Raw genomic sequence first — 21,740 nt, forward strand, 5'->3', positions numbered from 1 at the left:
TCCGGAGAAGGGCGGCATATAAATCAAATTAAAAAAAAAAAATGTTTTGGAGAAATATAGAAATAAATGGGAAGATATAAAAATTGTGGAAAGGAAATTCGGTACATGTTTATGTCAAATGTAAATAAAATAACTAGAATGATAGAATATATTATAAGGGTATACTAGAATAAGATATATTAAAAAAGAGAAAATGTATAAATGTGGATCACTGATGCGAACATGTTGAAAAGAAGATGTATATATCTGTTTTTGTTTGTTTTTTAAAAAAACTTTAATAATTAAAAAAAAAAAGAATATATATATATTTGCCCAGGTAGCTTAAGCTATTCATTTTTACTGCATGTATGTCAATGAAAGCCTGCTTGATAGGTTTGGCTTGAAAGCCTGCATTCCTTAACCGGGTTCTATCAAATATCGTTTTCATTTAAACAAAACACAACAGAGCAGGAAACTCTTGCGGTTTCCGTGGTAACCACCCCTGCTACAGTATCCCGCCTATCCTCATTGGTGAAGTGATGTCCACTATAGGTTGCCCCAAGAAACCTACCCATCCTCACTCCATTCCTTCCTCCAATTATAATCCGCGGCCTCCGTGTGTTGTCGAGCGAGCGCACGCCTGATCGTGACGACATCTCGCGCTTTAGCCAATCGGAGCAGCGCAAGCCTTCACAGCTATTCCCGGGGAGCTTCTTTCCGAAGAGCTCGCGCTGAGGGCGAATTTGCCTTTTGCCCCCTTCCCTCCACCGGAGCTTTGCGGAGAGAGCTGCGCCAGGTAAGCGAACCGGAGGCATCGCTCGAGTGTGGCTGTGTGGTTGTGTGGACCTGTGCCTTTCCGGCCTTTCTGCAGCGCAATGAACCGGTCTCATCATGCGGAGGGTGGAAATGCAGGAAGAGGCACTTTCCCGAAGTGAACTCATTGCCTTTCAGTATGTTAGCCTATTAAACATCCCCAAAGAATGACAAACCCCCTCCGCATGTTTATTTGTGTGTGTTTCGCTTCTTTCCCCTTTTATTAGGGGTGTGTTTGCGGGGGAGGGAGGGGTGGATATCGCTTAGCTGCGATGCATGATCGTTTTAAGTAATTTCTAATGCATCTCCGTCAGAAACAAAGCAGATTTCTGAATTAGGGAGGGAGATTTGTTTCTTGCAGATGAGGGGATCATTGAAAGGTACTTCTCCAACAGATGATACATTTACTCATAATGGTTGCAAAAGAAGGAAACATCTGAATAAAAATAACTTGGTCCTGGACTTTTCTCCAAGGCACTCAAGGCAATGTATCTGTCCCCCCCGTCCCCCCCCATGATGTTTTCACAAAGGTCCAGTGCAGATCAGGGTTAATGAATGGCTTAAAATGGTTTCGTATCAAATATTCTAGACAAACATTGCCCCAACACGATGTTCTTTTTAGTTGTAGCAGTTAGCAATTAGAACTGCCTCACAATACTTCTGGAAAGCAACGGGTAGAATAAATCAGCTGCCCCATATTATCTCTCTCATGCAAAATGCCTTTACTGGTGATTATATTAAATTACATAAATTACACAAATCTTAACTCCATTCATAATATTCACAGATATTCCTTCTTGATCAAATATATGTAAACACAATTTAGAGTTAAGATTTGTGTACTGTTAGAACGACGTTGAATTGTACAAATATCATGGATGTATTTTAGTTACAGATGTATCTATTTGTATTTTAATATTTTAAATTTTAATAAAGGTTTTTTGAAAATTAAAAAAATACCTAAATTAAAATAAACCTGGATAAACTCAGATTTCTGAGGCAGGTAACTACTTTTATCATGATTCAAGTGAAGCCATCATCAAATTACATCCATCTGTATCTAGAAATCCATTACAATTACTCATCTAAAACCTTTTGGTGTTTTTACAGGCACCTGATATGAGACCATAGTCAAAATGTAAATCATATCCATATGCTCAGAATGGGGACAATTATGAATCTCATTTTTTGTGGAATTTTTACATGGACTCTAGATGAAATACTCTCAAAATGTAACTGCAAATTTAAGTTCTAGCAATCGCAAACCTGCTTGTGTAGTGTGTGCTGTAATATAGAATAAAGATATTAATATTGCACTGCTGTTTAAGTCTTACCATTTATCGAGTTCTCTCAATTTGACATTTTACAGATTCATAGAAACTTTGTTAAGAAACTGTCAGTGTGATGTGCCAGAACTGAACGATGGCGAATAACAATAGTTCTGAGATACTGCATTCCGCCTACCTTGCTATAGAATACATTGACTCTTTGCTGCCTGAGAATCCACTACAACAACCACTTAAAAATGCTTGGACCTCTATGCTGGACAATTACACTAAATTCCAGATTGCAACTTGGGGTTCACTTCTTGCTCATGAACTTTCCTATTTTTTAATATGCTTACCTGGATTTGTATTTCAGTTTATACCTTATATGCAAAAATATAAAATACAGCAGGTAAGATGGAATTTTAAAAGTGAAGAGAACACAATGTTAATCTATAGTGCTAAAACATTAGCAGGAGTTTGGTAGCACTTTTTATAGCTAAGAATTGCTATTAAAATGTATAAATGTTTATGATATGCAACTCACTTTATCATACTAATGTAGGATTTAAATTGGGGTGCGATGGGAGTAAGGAGGGCAAGACCATTGGTTAGGGAAATGCAGTGTAAAATAGATTATTAGTATATCAGTTAGAATTTGTATTATGTTAAAAACATTATGTTTGTTGAGATGTTCTGAGATTGCTAAAACTTTTGGGAGATATGTCATTCCATCCATCCATCTGAGTGACTTTGGGACTGTCATTCTCTCTCAACCCAACCATCTCCCAGGGTTGTGGAGAGAATAGGAGGAAGGAATTTTAAGTATGTTTTGTCTTCAGCCACTTGTAAAAAGGGGGGATAAAAATAAATAAATAACATGCAAGTTCAGCAACCTTTCATTCAGTGGTGGAGTTAAAGTCCTGTTTTTCCAAAACTGGCACTTTGAGATATGCCATAAAATGTCCAAAATTTGGAATCATTTTTTTTTTCTTGTTTTGAGTTCTGGTGTCAAATGTGTTCATTGATTCTTTTGTGCAAAGTTTGTCCCATTTGTCCTATGGAAAATCCAAAGGGAAATTCCTGGTAGATGGTGGCATGAATCACATTAGAGAAAGACCATGTGAAGGCACCTCTAATTGTGTGTGTGGCTTGTGATGATGATGGAGCAAAACAGACATGAGTTTATTGTAGGATTCGGTTCCATATTAGCATTTTTTTCTTATTGATACTCTTGATTGGAGAATTTGTTTAGATTGGGTGGCTATATGCAAGTATGGGCCTGCCACCCAATTGTCTGAGATAATGCAGTGTCTTTGTCTAGCTGTAGCTTATTAATAATGTGTTTCAGTAGTTTGAACTGTGAGCTGTAAATGACTAGGTAGTGTTATGTTGTTCTGTTTCTGATGCCTATTTTTTACTAGCTGCTCCCCAGGAATTGATCTGGCCCTATTGCTTTCTTCTAAACTATCCATTGTTCTATGGATAGTTTCGTCTCCTGAATGCTTGGTTTAATTCCACCAGTTAAGCATTTCTGTTAAGTGGATCAGAACAAATGTGGTTTTGTGTAGAGCCTGGCTAGAACTAAGGAGAAATTTCCTAACAGTGAGAACAATTAACCTGTGGAGCAACTTGCCTCCAGAAGTTGTAAATGCTGCAACACTGGAAGTTTTTAAGAGGAGATTGGACAACCATTTGTCTGAAGTGGTATAGGGTCTCCAGCTTGAGCAGGGGCTTGGGCCAGAAGACCTCCAAGGTCCCTTCTAACTCTGTTATTCTATTCTGTTATTCAGACTGTAGGTTATTTCATTCCTTTAGGAATGATATGTTGTTTGCATTTCGTTAGAAAAAATATCTGTTCCTGTGCCAGTTTTAACCTTTGTTAACACACTAACTTTGTTAGTGAAATATCAGAAACTTTCTGATAGCTGTTTTTGTGTCATTAAATTTCAAATGTCATTGAAGTTCATTTCTTTAAATGCCCAGAATGACTACATTTAGGATTTGAATTGGAATGAGGAAGAATGAAGGGAGAGGAAAGATTATTACACAGATGCAAACTACGTATAAAATAAATTACAATTTAAAATTACATATAATTACATTTATAGTGCGTTAAAAGCCTTTGTGGCTGTTGAGTGTCCTGGGAGGTTAAAATGATCTGATACTTCTTTGTCCTTATTGTGAGGTGTCCTAATGTGAAATTTGTGTCTATTGGCTCTTTTGCAAAAAATTGGTATCAAATTTCAGTTTTATCTGGTAGTATTGAAAGAAATGAATAAAAAGGACTTGAAACTCTGATGATTACATTAAATTAAATTTACCTACTGGCAGGGTGGATTTGATTTAAATCGAGTTGATTTAAATCACAATTTAAATCACTAGTAAAAAGGCTTGATTTAAATCAACTCGATTTAAATCATAATTTTTAAAGAGCAACTGTCATCTCTGCTACTCCTTTGACCCACTGTTGACTCACCGATAGTCCCAGTGTTGCAGAATATACAGCCTCATGCTACATAACTAAGCTCCATTTCATGCTGAATAAACTAAATGTATGTATCTTAAATAGAAAACTCTTACGATAGATTTTTACCCCAAAAGTTTTTTATTAAAATAAATTCGATAAAAATCAAAAAAATCCGATTTAAATTTAAAAAATCTGATTTTTTTTATTTTTTAAAAAAAATCATTGATTTTTATCTACCCTGCCTACTGGGGTATTATTTGGCTACTCTTAACTACAAAGATCTATTCAAAGATATGCTGAGATGCAATAAATGCTAAGCTTCAGTATTTACACTCAACAAATTGTGAAAATATAACTTTTAAAAAATCATGAAAACAAAAAGCTTTTGTATCAGGCTTAGAGCTAATCACTTGAAAAACCTGTTGATAATGTGTCTGCAAATTATTTGATGGAAGAAGACTAAAGTCTTTATGAAATTCATGAAATATCATGAAATTACAGGCCGTCCTTTAACCAGCAGCCATATACATAGCTCTTGCCTACAGAAAACTTTATTTAAAGCAGAACTTTAACTAGATTTATAACTTAAAGTAGTTGATTTATAACTTATATAATGTTTGAATTATTTATTGAATCCTCACTAATATTTGTATTGACTAAAGTGCATCAGAAGAAATCTCGCTTGAAATTATTAATCTCAGTGCAGGACAAATAAAATCAAAATTAAAAATAATCAGATAACAGTTCTCTAATTTTTTTAAAAAATCAGATGGTTCATATTCAAATCACCTCATTTCAAGAATACACATTTTGCAGTGTAATATTTGAACTCAAGTTAAGCAGCTTACTTTGCTGTAGTCCTATCCATACTTATGGAGAAAATACCATTGAACATAATGACACTTATGTTTGTAAGTAAACTTGCCTAAGATTGTATTCTTAATTAAGAGAATCATATGAATGGGCAGTAATTTTCCTATCTCAGTAATTGGAATAAACGGGCATGTGGAGTAGAGGGCAAGGACAAAATTGTATAATCTCAAATCTTTACATGTACTGTAGGAGATATTGCAACAGAAGTCCAGAATATGTTGTGATATGTTTTATTATAGGAAGAGAGCCTGTAGGAAAAATGTAATCAGTTTGCTATATGCACTATTTAATTATTTTTGTTTATTTGCCGCTCTTATAGGATAAACCAGAAACATGGACAGGACAATGGAAATGTTTCAAACAACTTATGTTCAATCACTTTTTTATTCAGCTGCCTCTCATATGTGGTACCTATTATTTCACAGAATATTTCAATATTCCTTATAACTGGGAAAAGATGCCAAGATGGTAAGTAATATTCAATTATTTGTCATTATTTGTTTGATAAAAATACATATTTCCACACATTAAAAATACTGATATGCTGACTCTTCCGGTTTGCTGCTGGCCGCCGCCAGATGTTCCTTCGGGATCGTCAGCTTCCATTGCCTGTTAGAGCCGCCTTCACAGCGGAATAGCGGCTCGAAAAAAACTCCGTTTCCACGAGGAAACGGAGATAGAGCCGGCAGGGGTGGGTAGAACTCTCTGCATAGTCCCAAAAGTTTTTCTTTTACTTTTGGGACGGAGCGGATGAGATGCCCCATATCCCCAGCCGCTGCTCCGGGCTTTGGGAGACCTCTGCTAATGCAGAGCCAGGCGTCAAAAGCAAGCCTGCGAATTTAACAGATTATTCAAAGAAAATGTGAGCTGGACCTGTAATACTGAATCGCAAGTATTTTACTTATTTTTCAAAAAAACTACTTAAGAGAGAAGAGGAAAGGAAAGGGGGGGGAAAAAAAGCTTTTTAAAATGGCGTCTGCCGCGGCTGGAGAAGAGGCTGAAAGGGAAAGTCCTTCCGTTTTCTATTATTACAATGTAGCGGAATAAATACCACTGGCTACATTTGCAGACAAAACTTCGCTCCTGTGTTTTTTTTCTCTCTTTTTTCTCCCTGGAGACTTGACATTGTTCTTTATTGGAAAGAAGTCTTTTTTCTTGTTTTTTTTTTTCTTTTAACAAAGCTTGCCTGGGCGGAAACATGGCACTGAGACTTATAAAGTCAGACAAACAAGTAGTGGGGGGGGATTCCCCCACTAACAATTTAAAGGAACAAGCTTTAACTCTCCAGTCTCAGAAACCTGATTTCAATATAATAGAATTTCTCTTGGAGGAGATTGAAAGAAGGGATGAGATTGTGAATCAGCATCTTGAAAAATTTAAGCAGGAAATTAAAGAAATGGTGAAATCTAAGTTTGATTTTTTGGAGCGAAAAATTTTAAAAGTGGTTAATGGTTTTTCAGAATTTATGATACAGTTGGATACAAATATTAATTTACTAGAGTCTAAAATGGAAGAAACTCAAGATAAATTGGACAATAGAATCCAAAAAATTGAAAATGATTTGATAAACACTCAGGATAATAGCTCAGAAGAAAAACCTAAAATGGAGGCTGATCAAAAGTCTGGTAACGTAGAAAATCTGCAACAGACGATTGAAAGAGAAGTTCTAATGGTACAATATAATTTTACAGAATATGCGATAAGACTGAGAGGTTTGCAGGAAAATAACAGAGATGATTTAAGGAAAATATCTTCTGAAATTCTAGCTGGGATTTTAAAGGTTCAACCTGAGGACGTGTTTTGTAGGATTGACAGAGTTTACAGAATAAATTCCTGGATTGCCAAGCAAAGGCAACTGCCTAGAGATGTGGTGATTTATTTTACAGATAAAGAAATTAGGAATAATATTGTGCAAAATTCCTTCAATTCTAATTTGCAATCGTATGGAAGAAAGATTTGGATTTACAAAGAACTCCCACCTAAGATATTAACGGAAAGGAAGAAATTTGGTTTTCTGGTGGCTGAGTTAAAAAAGAGAAATATCCCATTTAGGTGGGACGCCCCAGTTGGTATCATATTGAGATATCAAGGAGAAAGATACCAGCTAAATACTGTTGAAAGAGCGGAAGAATTTTATCAAAATAGGTTGAAAATGAACTTAACATCTTCAGGTATAATACAGGATAAGCAGAAGGAGCTGGAAATAAAGGGAAAATATCGAATTACAGAGACTGTACCAGATAAATTGCCTTTGGATTTTTCGGATACCCCAGCTGGATTATCTACAAATTTGAGAGAAGTGGCATCTGACTTTAACGTGATGACTTATCAAGTCAAGGACAAGCATGGAAACCAATTAGGGGATATACAAGGGATAAAAAAGAAACATGAGACACAAAAACAAAACCAACAAGACCAATCTACAAAGCAGAATGAAAACCGATTAGTTGATACACAATCTGTAGAAAGGAAACCCGGATCGAAATCAAACCCACAAAAAGAAAAGAAAAAAAAGAAATAGGTTGCATCAAAATAGAAATTTCTAAATCAAGCAACAGTGAAGCCAGTGACTTTAAAAAATGAATGAGTATGTGAAAATATAGAGGAGGCGACGTATTGGTCAATATTATCCTGAGGATAGTGACAGATCTCTGCATTGCCGTAATCTTGGGATGTGAAAAGAGCCTTAAACTGATGGATTTGAATTATCCACTTTGGAATTCCTTTTTTGTGCTGATAAATATATTATAATTATCTTGAATCATAAGGCAAGAGAATTATGCGGGGGCAAGCAGAAGATCAGGTTGTTACCCACTACGATGATGGGAATCAATAATCCTGATGAAAGCCACAATTATTACTATATGGAATATAATTATAATGTCACTCGGGTGGTTGTTTTTACTTTTATACATATAAGAGGATATTTACTACTGATGGGGGCGGATATGATTGAAGATTTTGAATAAACTGTTGCATCAGCAAGCTATGTTACCCTATTATGGATGATGGTCCTAACAATCCAGTGGAAAGACTTTCAAGAAGATATTATATGGACTATAAATTTAAAGTCATTGTCATTTCTTTTTTATTTAGATATAATGGAATATATATATACATATATTTTTAAGTAGCGTGGGCAGTGAATCAAAGATATTAAGAATTGTTGTGTATGGTAATTTTGCAGGACAGTGCGTGAATAAGCTAGGTTGCAGATTGATTAGTTTAAGAAAAGGGATTTTTAAGTGATATATTTAGGGGAGTGGAGGAAATGGATAGAGTGGAATAAATGTTAAATTAGATTTTATGGGGAAGGCCGCTTTGAAATGTTATAGTAATACATACAGAAGATTAAATGTTAAAGTAGGATTTATTGTATAGTTTTAAAGCGGAAGGTGGTTTTGATTTGTTGTAATATAAGTTTGGGAGAAGAAAAAAAAGGGCAGATTATTGCCAAATTGGGAGTTATAATACTATTATGCTAAATTAGAAGTTATTTTACAATGTTATAGTATAATGTCTTTTTTTTTTCTTTCTTTCTTGAAATGTATGGATAAAGGGGGATGTTATAATATTAATAATATTTTTAGTAAGTAAAGGTCAGTATTTAGAGGAGGGAGTAAGTAATCTGTTATGAATTAGGTTTTTTGTTACGAAGAAGTCACAGGGGGGTGTCACAAGTAAATGCCTTATTCTTTATTATGTAAATAGTACATGACCAGAATATCAGGGGTTAACTTATTCTTCACTACTTAATATATTCATATTTAACCACTCCCATATCTAGCTCCACCCCATGTATATATAAGGCGCTGTATGCATTCTTTCTGTGCTTCTATCTGTGATTATTCAGTGAATATAGAATGCCTTCTGTAAATAAACAGTGCTTTATTTGAATATCTAACTCTTAATTCATTTATTGAGTCTGATCCTGAAAATATCGTAACAATCTGGTAGCAGAGGATGGTTAAATTGACTCAATAAAACTTTAAATATGTCTGAGAGAGAAAACTCCAGAAACAAAAGAGAAAGGCCCAACACCAGGGCATACAGCAAAGAAATGGAAGCAGATCAAGAAATAATCGATGAGTCCACGAATGCAATATCGAGAGAATCTGAAGACTGCACTACTGACAACAAAGAAATAATGGATGAAACTGATGACCAAGAAGAAAACGAAATACAAAACAACGAACTCAGGTCAGAGATACTAAAACTCTTAAAAAGCCAAAAGAACGATGAAAATCTCATCGTGAACCTCCAAGACATATTAAAAAACAACGGAGCAGCGAGAGAGAAGCACATCGTTACGGATAAATCTAAAGACTCAAAAACGGTGAGCGATCTGCCTGCAGACAAAAATACAGCGAAAAAGAAAACTAACAGTCCCGCGCAAAATTTCGAATGGCAGCCATCTTGGTTTCAACAGACCCCTAAGATGAGCGAAGCAGAGCCTATCAGAAAGCAGGATTCAAAATATCTGGCGCGAAAAGCCTTACTCGATGCAAGAAATGAAAAGGAGAAAATCTACACATCAGAAGAATCAGACACAGAAATCGAAGAAGCTTCAATAGATATGCGGGTAAAGTCACCAATGAAAACGCTCTTTGCAGCTTTTGGACCAAAATTGAAAATCACCAAAGAATCAACGAAGAGACAAGCAAGCAAGCAAACATCTCAGAATATACCCGCTTCTATCCAAACGACGAGAGCACCGACGCCTGAACCCAGAGAGCCCTGCAGATACCACCCCACACCACAGACGATCCCAAGGACCAGCGTCCTCAACGAAAGAAAGCGAGCGCCTACTATCACCAGGACTCCCAAGATCGATCCGGAGACCGACTCCTCAGAGGAAGAGCAATGCGGGGGAGCTGCTGCAGCAAGAACCTCTCGCAACGGCTTCAGGAGCGAAATGAACAACGCGCATGTGCGAGACTACGCAGACAGCTTCGGGGGACATGAGGAACGGAGAGAACCATTCAGACTCGTTGCAAGCATACCCACGCCATTTTGCAACTTTCAACATTTACAAGATCACGGACTACCCCCAGTTGTAAGTAATGGATCCAACAATATTGGGAATTTGCCCAATGACTTCCCAAAACTGAGAATAGATGGTATTAATTTACAAGAATGGTGTCAGCAGCTCCAGGTTGTCTTTCTAAAAGAAAACTTACTATTTTTTATTACTAACCCCCCAAAAAGACCTTGGACTCTAAAATTGGACTGCTTACACCATAGAGCATTTTTCTTATTAATTTCCAGTATATCTCCTGCCATGTACCACAGTATTAAGCAAAATCTGACTGTCTCAGAAATTATTCAATGCATGTTTAAATTGTTTCACAGTGAAAGTGTAGCCACTACAACAAGAATGTCTAAGGATTTCTTCTCAGCTAGGATAAAGCCAGGGGTTACCATAAGTGAACATTTAATATCTTTGAACAAAATTAGAGCAGAACTGCATTTAAGGGGGGAAATAATTTCAGATCAAACAATGAAGAGTGTTATCATTAACTCACTAGACCCATCATGGGATAACTATATATCTCACTTAGACACAATCAATTTAGGATATTTATCCATAGAAAATCTATCTAATAAGCTAATAGCTGAAGATAATTCAAGGAGGAGTCGTTGTAACAATCACATGGAACATAAACAATATAAGAGGGTAGCATTTCAAGAAAGATATCATGAACCAATTAGGTGCCACAACTGTGGATCCAAGGAACATAATAGGAGAGATTGTCCTAAACTCCTCAGAGATAGACAAAATTCAGACCATAGAAATAGATACCACAACAGACAGTCATCAATTGATAGACATAGATATAGAAATCCACCCAACTATAGAGAACGTAGAGGGGGCAGGGATAATTCAAAAGATAGAAGGTCTGGTTCACTGAATGGATTAAACAAACATGACAACACTAACATACAACAGACAGAAGACAACGATTGGCTTATCGATTCTGGAGCAACTAATCACACTACAAATAATAAAAATATATTATCTTCATTTGTAGAAGATAAATTTGTAATTAAAGTAGCTAATCAAGAAAAGGTCCAAGTCATAGGTAGAGGAAATATAACCTTACCTGGCCTAGGAAAAATAGAGGGGGTATTGTTAATACCTCAAATACCTCATAACATACTTAGTGCAATAAAACTAAGCAGAGATTCTGACATAAATATTGTGTTCTCAAAGGGAAAAGCAACATTAGAGAAAAACAGAATAAGCATAGGTACTGTGGTTATTAAAGGAGGTCTACCTTATTTAGTGACAAAAGAGAGATGGTTACACAACATTGATTCAAACATAGAAGATAACGATGACATAGATAATGGAGACAATAGTAATAGTGACAATGAGGAACATGAGATTATTCATAATCACAAAGACACACCCAATGACAAAAAACCTAAAATTGGTAAACCAATTCATGATGAGTGTGCTCATGTCTTACATAGGAAATTAGGACATGCCAGTTTTCCTGTAGTACAAAAGATGACTGAACATGCTGAAGGTGTTAAAATAAAAAATTGTAAAAACTATTTGGAATGCTCAGTATGTAAATCTACAAAACTCAAAACTAGTCCCAAACCCAGAAAGTCAACAAGATCAACCAACAAAATTTTTGACTTGGTACACATGGATCTAGTTGGTCCATTAACACCATCAATCACATATAGAAAACGTTATTTTCTAACCATTGTGGATGACTATAGTCGTTATGGGTTTGTCTATACACTAAAGCAAAAAGATGAAACCTTTCAGAAATTTAAGGAGTTCTATAAACGTGTAGAAACACAACATAATATTAGAATAAAACAAATTATGACAGATAGGGGATGTGAATTCATGTCAAAAGAATTCTCCCAATGGCTAAAAGACAAAGGGATGTTACACTACACATCTAGCCCTTTCTCTGCATTCCAAAATGGAGTGGCAGAGAGAAAGAACTCAACATTACAAACCATGATTAGATGCACATTAGAAGATGCTGGCTTAGGTAAACAATTCTGGTCAGAAGCTTTACAATATTCCAATTATACACAAAATAGAACTTGGTCCAGCATTGTTAACAAGACACCATATGAAGTAATGTATAGTAAGAAACCCAAAATAGCACACATGCACATATTTGGAGTCACTGCAGACGTACACATACCTAAACAGTTGAGACGTAAAGGTGAGAACGTATCCAGAAGACTCAGATTCATGGGATACGAAACAGGCACAAAAGGGTACAGATTTATCGATAATAATAACAAATTTATAGTTTCCAGAACGGCTGTATTCCATGAACAGGCCAACTGGTCTAAAATACATCTTAATGAAATATTCCCAAACACTAATACAGACACTAAACATCAAGAAAAGAAGATTAGAGAAGAATACAATCACAACTCACATAAAAACAAAAACAAAACATGGACAAACAGTCAACACAAAATAAAGACAGATTCATTAACAAAAAAGGAAGCAAGGTATCTACATGACAATGATAGTAAACCAGAAAGAACGATCAGAAGTAACAGAAATCAAGTGCCAAACAAGTACAAAGATTATGTAATGTATATGGATGGAGAAACATCAACACCAAACACATACAAGGAAGTGTTAAAACTTCCCCCCGAAGAAAAGAAAAAGTGGGAATCAGCCATGACTAAAGAAATGGATAGTTTACGAGAATTAAATGTATTCACACCTACACCTGCACCTAAAGATAAAACTGTTATTGGCACCAGGTGGATATATAAAATCAAAAACTTAGAGGGAGGCAACACCTTATACAAAGCTAGACTAGTTGCACAAGGTTATGCACAAAAATATCCCGAGGATTACACAGACACATACTCTCCCACAATAAGAACTGAGAGTGTTAAAACGGCTCTGGTTATAGCATCAGCACTTAACCTTGATGTATTCCAATACGACATACAGACTGCATATCTACATGCAAAATTAGATAAGGAAATATATGTGAGAGCACCTCATAGTCAATACACAAACAAAAATGAAACGTAGTTGCTAAACAAAAGTTTATACGGGTTGAAACAATCTGGCAAACGATGGTATGAATGTTTAGTCAAAGTACTCAAAACTATGAATTTCAATGCCACTACTGCTGATAACTGTTTTTTTGTCAAAAAAGAGGGTGATTCTCTAGAATTTGTGTTAATTTATGTGGATGATATTTTGTATATAGGTAAACATAAGGAGAGGAGAGAAACATTTGTAGCAAAACTAAATGAACATTTCTCTTTGAAATCATTAGGTAAGGTAAATAAATATCTTGGAGTTCAAATCAGTAAAACAAAAAGGGGATTCAAACTTTCTCAAAGAGATAAGATTATAGAACTTCTGAATAAATGTAACTTAAATAATGCTAAGCCCTGTGATACTCCCATGCAAACTGATTTCTTGAGGAACACGGATGAGTCATCCCCTGAATTTAAAGATAATACACTTTACAGATCAGTCATCGGTTCCCTTCTATATATTTCCAACTGGACTAGACCTGATATTGCTTTGCCTCTCAACTTGTTGTCTAGGCACGTCAGCAAACCATTATTATATCATTGGGAAGCTGTCAAAAGAATATTAAGATATTTAAAGAATAGTTTAGACTTCTGTTTATTATTGGAACCTAATAATGTCAAAGAGCCCATCCTCACATGTTATGCCGATGCGGATTGGGCTGGCGATACCACATGTAGAAAAAGTACATCTGGCTATATATTTTTCCTTAACGATTGTCCAGTTTACTGGTATACTGGTAAACAAGATTTAGTAGCCACCTCAACGACTGAGGCAGAATATGTTTGTCTGTCTAAAGCTTCAAATAACCTCATATGGTTTAATGACTTATTGTCAAACACTTGAAAAAAACCTACATTACCATTTATCATACATGAAGATAACAAGGCTGCTATTGAAATATCTAGATCTGATGCTATTGGACAAAGGTCCAGACATATAGATATAAAATTCAAACATGTAAGGCAGTTATCTCAGGATGGATTTATTAAAGCAGTTCATTGCGAAACATCAGAGCAAATAGCTGACATATTGACAAAGCCTTTGCCTTCTAAGCAGCATAAATACTTGACTTCTAAGTTACAAGTTTTATATTGTTCTGAATCTGAATGTAATTGTTGTAATATATCGAATCGGCATTTAGAGGGGGATTTGTCACAAGTAAATGCCTTATTCTTTATTATGTAAATAGTACATGACCAGAATATCAGGGGTTAACTTATTCTTCACTACTTAATATATTCATATTTAACCACTCCCATATCTAGCTCCACCCCATGTATATATAAGGAGCTGTATGCATTCTTTCTGTGCTTCTATCTGTGATTATTCAGTGAATATAGAATGCCTTCTGTAAATAAACACTGCTTTATTTGAATATCTAACTCTTAATTCATTTATTGAGTCTGATCCTGAAAATATCGTAACAGGGGGGATGGGTGTGGAGGGGGGGTTAGGGAGGGGGAGGGGGAAAAAAGGGGGAAAAATTTGTATTTGAAAACTTTTTCAATAAAAAAAAATACTGATATGCTGATAAAGGACTGGATTTGGGAGAAATTTCTAGAAGTTTGACCAAAAATGTTTTTGAATCTTTGATTCAGTAATTTCAAATTTATTAAAAACTAGAGAATGCTGTGTCCTAGATGAAAGGGGCAGATGGGGGGAAGGAAGGAAGGTTGTCAGAGGCTTCTGAGGGATTGAAAATGCTTTTAAGGCAATTGAAAATAAGCACAAACTGTCAACACAATTGTTAATACAGATGGACATTATGCTTTTTCAAACTGAAAGATTCTACAGTAAGCACAATATAAACATGAATAAAGAGTTGTTGTTAATTCTTTTTTAAAAAAAATATAAGCCTTAAAATCAAATGAACAATACCTTCTGTACTAAATCTAAATTCATCATTGAGTCTTCAGAGAAAGGCAGCATACAAGTTGAACAAATAAAGAAATAAAATCATCCATTTAAATAAAGAATTTTGCTTTCAGTCAGCTTCCCAAAAGTTTTCATTATGACTAGGAATAAATGCAACAGATGTGTGGTAAAACAAACAAAAGCCTGGTTCTTATATTCTTACATTACATGAGAGAAGTGCCTTTCTTCCCCCTACTCCCATGCCCATCATCCCTGCCCTCTCCCTTCCCCCTCCCATGTGCTCCTCTTTCCCACCCTGTCTATTATCCTGGCACTTTGCCCCAAATCCATCATGCACTTCCCCATTGGTCCACTGGAGGGCGAATGTCACAGCTGGCTTTCTAGAGGAAGCTGCGAAGGAACTGACATCACAAATAATTGCCACTCTAGGACCCCACACTCACTCTCCTAATGACCCAGGCGTTCCAGAATTATGCTGGAAAACACACACACACATACATACACACCAGGGTTGCCCCCCTCCACCCTCAGTATTTATTTCTAGAGGGTAAGCCATCTGGGACCAAGTTTTGTTGAAATTACTCGAGGCATTCCAGAGTTATGCTGGAATACACACACACCCACACACCCCTACGGGTGCTGGGGGAGGCAGTGTCTGTTATTCCTAATTGTCTGTTAATCTCTATACATTCTTCAAATTTTATCACTTATTCATTCTACAAAACAAATACAAATATAATAGATAATACCTGGATATCTTTATTCAAGATGAAATTTGAAGCCTAAGTGCTATTTTATTTTAAATATAACATAAACTACATCATATGTAATTACTGTTTCCTGTCTTTCTCAAAAAACAATTTATTTTGCTGTGCTTGTTGCTCCAAGAAGGAAAAATATTTTATTAAAATTTCTGTGTATGTTATGTCAGGTTTCTAGCATTGGTCATTGGATAGATTACACAAATATATATCTCAAAAACTAATTTTTCTTTTAAAGGTTTGTGATACTTGCTCAGTGTTTTGGATGTGCTGTGATTGAAGATACCTGGCATTATTTCTTGCATCGACTACTTCATCATAAGAGAATTTATAAATACATCCACAAAGTACATCATGAATTTCTTGTATGTAATTTCTTAAGTTTTTGGTTTACATGATTAAGTTGTATATGCGCTTACCAATAAGAACATTCCATGCAACTCACCGGAACTTGTTTCGGTATATGATTGCAACTTTAAAATTTCAAGCAATGGACAGTTATGTTAGTTATTATTTTTAGAAATAGGGAGACGAAACCTGGGGTTTATTATTTGTCTATATGATTTCTTTATTTAAAGTTCTTCCTATCGTATGAGACCAGAAAGGTTTACAAGAGGTGAAGAGTTTTAAACATTGCAGTAAACCAACAATATTTTTTGCAAAACATTTGTACATTTGTCAGTTTTATTTGAATAACTAATTTTTGTTTCTAAAATAATATGAAAATTTCAAGCAACCTCTTTAGCATGATCTTTTTAAAATGTTGAGGAAAACTTCACTGAATACACAATTTTACTGATGTATAGAATCTTATCTGTGTGTCTTTAAATCATACAGTATTCACAGTTATACAGCACCTACTGTTTTAAGGTGCTGTCTGAAGTTAGCAGTAGCAAATATTATTACATTTAGAAATGTATTCTATTTATTCAGTCTTACATTTCCTGAAACTGTGTGAGTTCAAGGTTAGCATATGAAGGAAGTTAATCTCCTGAAACAGTCATATTGAAGCATATATATGAATTTTTTCTTCAGTATGGATACACGTGCACAAACCTTTTCTGTATACTTTTCTTCAGGCACCATTTGGGATGCAAGCTGAATATGCACATCCTTTAGAAACTCTAATCCTTGGAACTGGATTCTTCATTGGAATAATTGTCTTCTGTAATCACCTAATTTTGCTATGGGCATGGATGGTTTGTCGTTTGATAGAGACCATTGATGTTCACAGGTAATCTTCTGTTACTTATTTATGATTCTTTGTGTTCAGATTCAGAAATTTTAGAATTATTTAAACAACTATTTGAAAAAGTTGTCAATAACTTCTCCATGACAAGCTTCTAAATTCTTCAGATATTGTTTGGGCAAAAAGGTTTTCACTAGTTTATTTATTTATTTATTATATTTCTATACCGCCTTTCTCCCGTAGGACTCAAGGCGGTGTACAGTCAAGAAAAATATAGACACACAAACATCATAAAATTGCTAATTAAAATTATTACTTAGTTTGGTCAATTAAATAAAACCCAGAATTAGATAACATTTAAAAAATCATTCACATGTTTGTATGTTTAGCCCTGCCTGTTGGAACATCAGGGTCTTGAGGGCATGGCGGAAAGCACAGAGATCAGGGATATTCCGTATCTCCGGGGGCAGTTCATTCCAAAGGGTTGGAGCCCCCACAGAGAAGGCCCTCCCCCTGGGAGTCGCCAGTCGACATAATTTGACTGACGGTACCCTGAGTAGTCCCTCCCTGTGAGAACGAACTGGTCGGTGGGAGGCTATTGGTGGCAAAAGACGGTCTCGTAGGTACCCAGGTCCTAAGCCACGGAGCGCTTTAAAGGTGATAAGTAACACCTTGAATCGTACCCGGAAGACCACCGGGAGCCAGTGCAGCTCGCGTGGGAGAGGTGTTACATGGGCGTAACGAGCTGCGCCCATAATCACCCGTGCGGCTACGTTCTGGACCAGTTGGAGCCTCCGGGTGCTTTTCAAGGGGAGCCCCATGTAGAGAGCATTACAGTAGTCCATACGGGAGGTAACTAGGGCATGAGTGACCGTGCGCAAGGCGTCCCGATCCAGAAAGGGACGCAACTGGCGGATCAGGCGAACCTGATAAAAGGCACCCCTGGCCACGGCCGTCAAATGATCTTCTAAAGATAACCGTGAATCCAGGAGGACACCCAAGTTGCGGGCCCTCTCTGTGGGGAGCAAGATCTCATCCCCTATTGTCAGTGATGGTACCAGCTGACTATACCGGGACGCCGGAAGCCACAGCCACTCGGTCTTGGAGGGGTTGAGTCTGAGCTTGTTTCTCCCCATCCAGATCCGCACGGCCTCCAGGCAACGGGACATCACAGCAAGGGCATCATTGGGGTGGTCTGGGGTGGAGATGTATAGCTGTGTGTCATCAGCATACTGATGAACACTCACCCCAAAACCACAGATGATCTCACCTAGCGGTTTTACATAAATGTTGAACAGAAGGGGTGAGAGGACTGACCCTTGCGGCACCCCACAAATAAGGTGCCTCGAGGTCGACCTCTGCCCCCCTGCCAACACAAACTGCGAACGGTCAGAGAGGAAGGAGGAGAACCACCGAAGCACGGTGCCCCCTATTCCTAATCCCTCCAGCCGGTGCAGTAAGATACCATGGTCGATGGTATCAAAAGCCGCTGAGAGATCTAATAGGACCAGGATAGAGGAGCAACCTCTGTCCCGAGCCCTCCAAAGATCATCCACCAATGCGACCAATGCCGTTTCCGTGCTGTATCGTTAAATAGTTTATAGTTAAATAGAATATTATTTATTTATAGTTAAATAGAATATTGAACAGATGAAAGAAAAATAAACCTGAAGAATAAGAAAACTAAAGAATCTGATCAAATGATATCATCTAGAAACAAGGAAGGTTAAAGAAGCACTGGAAATAATAAAGTATCAAATAACGGCTATAGCCAAGAAGATCAGCAAATATGAAGCTCAAATTGCACACTATCGGCAGAATCTCCAATTTCAATCAAATCAGAAACGTTTGTACAATCCATCAATGGAATGACTGCAGTGAACCCATCAATACCTGATAAAGAAACAGTGTAGTTCTAGGTGCAGCTATGGGACAACATGGAATGGAATAGAATAGAATTCTTTATCGGTCAAGTGTGATTGAACATACAAGGAATTTGTATCCAGTGCGTAAGCTCTCGTTGTACATACAAACGACAAAGTGATGTCATAGATCATAAATCATAAGATATAAACAACAAATGATAGATCATAAGAGAAAGTAGTATGAAAGATGCATTTTTTTAATATAAAGAAATACAAGAATGGAGCCTGGATAAAGAAAGTGGATTAGAATAAAATATAAGATGAAATGAAAGAACTTGTAATAAAAACAGAAAAGGACAAGAAAAATCAGGTGCCTAGAAATAACAGGAGTCAGTACAAACATTAGAGGTTTTCTGTAAAGATGCACAATGGAAGACATAGTTGCTGGTCAGTGGTGATAGCCTGGGAGATGTTAATATCAAAAGAGAATTCAAGGAGATTCACTATTACCACTACTGCTTGTCATTGTCAACAGTACAGAATAAATCAAGTCATGGCTATCAAACATCAAAAACATCTGCTTGGCTATCCTATCTACTTTACATAGATGAACTGAAGCTGCATGGAAAAACACCATCTGAAATAGAATTGCGTCTAATATATGAAATAGCCTTATTAAATACTTTGTTCTTTACATACAGTAATTTATACACTGCTCAAACAACTAAAGGGAACACAAAACCACTGTATGTAACAAACAAAGTATTTAATAAGGCTATTTCATTCATTCAGTTCTCGGATGTCTTCTGCTTGTGTTCCCTTTATTTTTTTTGAGCAGTGTATGTATGTATGTATGTATGTATGTATGTATGTATGTATGTATGTATGTATGTATTTTTCTATAGCCAGGTTCTTCCTACGTAAACCAAGATTTTTATGCAGCCCTAGTTCAGTGAAATCACAATCCACTAGTTTCTAGGCTTTTTTCATGCAGCCAGCAAGCACCCTGCTGCCCATTGGGAGACTGCTGCCCAGGTGCTTGCTGATGGGAACAAAGAAAAAGGGGCTTGAGTTACCCTCACCAAAGGCCTGGACAAAGATTTTAAGGGCCCTTCAAAACATCAGTTGGCTGGGCCATTCAAATCTTGTGAGGAACCACATTCCAGAGGGCAGTTGTTGGTACAGAGAAAGGCATTCTTCTGGGATGTTTATAGATGTGATCGTTGAATCAATGGAACTCAAAGGGCACCAATCCTGCCAGATCGGATTGGCTGGCAGATACTATGGGAGAAAATGAAAAACATGAAAAACTCATGCTTGACTAGGTTATGTAGGTTTATGGAATAATCACAATGTAGAAACTTGTCTTAGTATGTTACTTATCTCTTCCCAGGGTTGAGAAGTTTTTTTCTGCATGTTGTAAATCTAACAGTCTGTGCATTTCATTATTTTTCCTTTCAGTGGCTATGATATTCCTCTGAATCCTTTACATTTCCTGCCCTTTTATGCTGGCTCTCGCTTTCATGACTTCCATCATATGAACTTCATTGGAAATTACTCTTCAACCTTCACATGGTGGGATAAACTCTTCGGAACTGATTCGCAGTACAGTTCTTACCAAGAGAAAAAGAAGAAACAGAAAGACACAGTGGAAAAGAAGCTGGAATAAATTTCCCATTTGCAACACTCTTGGAACACCAAAGAGGGACATGGCCTCGTATTTTTGCTTAAAACTAGAAAACGTAATAACTATTGCAATTCAAAGCAAAATGCAGCTTTTAACAAACCAACCAAGCTTATGTTTGCAGCAGGAAAAACATTCACTGATGCATTTTCCAAATGATTGTGCTTTTTCTATCCTATAGATATGTCAAACAAATACAATATATATTTAAGAAAATGTTAAATATGACCAAATGATTGAAATTATGTAAAAAAAAAAAGATGTACATTAAAATTAAAATAAGGGAGGTTTTTTGCATTAATCTGAATCCTAAAGTTTAGAAAGAACAGCTACATTGAGTTCACCAATTAAAGCTTTTGTGGGAATCCTCTTTCCCAATTAGGTAGATTTAAGAAACCATCTTTATTTGCTACAAATAATATTTTTACTTGGCTTTTAATGAATGTTATTGTAATCTGTATTACACATAACTGTAAATTGCTGATTTGATTATTAAGATAATTTGTCTTAAAATAGTTGTGGTTGATTTCTTTGTCATGTTTTCTGTACAGCAAATAAAATAATATTGGGGTTCAGGCTATTATTTCCTCGTTCCTTTTGGTTTGTTCCTATCAAACAATAAGTGCTATGTTTTTGTTAATACACAGTGGCAGGTATTGATAACTGGAACAGAATGTGTATGGGCACTGAAATTTGATAGTGGAGACTTTAGATAACTAACCATCTATATTACATACAATCAAAACTATCCCTAGAGATGTACATGAGGAAACCATAGGAACTTCCTTAGATTATATTGAATACTTCTTGGCCTTTCTGACTTAGTATGGAAAACACTAAATTGTATAACCTGCTTAACCGGGATTCTATCTTTTAGAAAGCCATAAACTTTTTTTTCTTAAAGACATCTGCT

General features: G+C 36.2%; 1 protein-coding gene across 1 annotated transcript; it reads left to right on the forward strand.

The window, feature by feature from the left end:
• Positions 1 to 594: 594 nt before the first annotated feature.
• LOC148112692 (methylsterol monooxygenase 1) lies at positions 595 to 21,410 on the forward strand. Its single transcript, XM_087874896.1, has 6 exons — positions 595 to 775; positions 2,162 to 2,469; positions 5,720 to 5,868; positions 16,328 to 16,454; positions 17,169 to 17,323; positions 20,605 to 21,410. Exons 2-6 carry the CDS (start codon positions 2,215 to 2,217, stop codon positions 20,810 to 20,812), a joined length of 894 nt encoding a protein of 297 aa, XP_087731022.1. The 5' UTR covers positions 595 to 775; positions 2,162 to 2,214; the 3' UTR covers positions 20,813 to 21,410.
• The last annotated feature ends 330 nt before the right edge of the window (positions 21,411 to 21,740 follow it).

Source organism: Pantherophis guttatus, chromosome 8, assembly GCF_059756535.1.
Source record: "Pantherophis guttatus breed Tessera chromosome 8, ASM5975653v1, whole genome shotgun sequence".
Classification (NCBI taxonomy): Eukaryota; Metazoa; Chordata; class Lepidosauria; order Squamata; family Colubridae; genus Pantherophis; species Pantherophis guttatus.

What these genes read in the sequence shown, in the direction of transcription:
- LOC148112692 (XM_087874896.1), top strand. Translation starts at nt 2,215, where the DNA reads ATGGCGAATAACAATAGTTCTGAGATACTGCATTCCGCCTACCTTGCT. An exon ending in AAGTACATCATGAATTTCTT is followed by an intron (nt 16,455 to 17,168) that starts GTATGTAATTTC and finishes ACTTTTCTTCAG; the next exon opens with GCACCATTTGGGATGCAAGC. An exon ending in GAGACCATTGATGTTCACAG is followed by an intron (nt 17,324 to 20,604) that starts GTAATCTTCTGT and finishes TTTTCCTTTCAG; the next exon opens with TGGCTATGATATTCCTCTGA.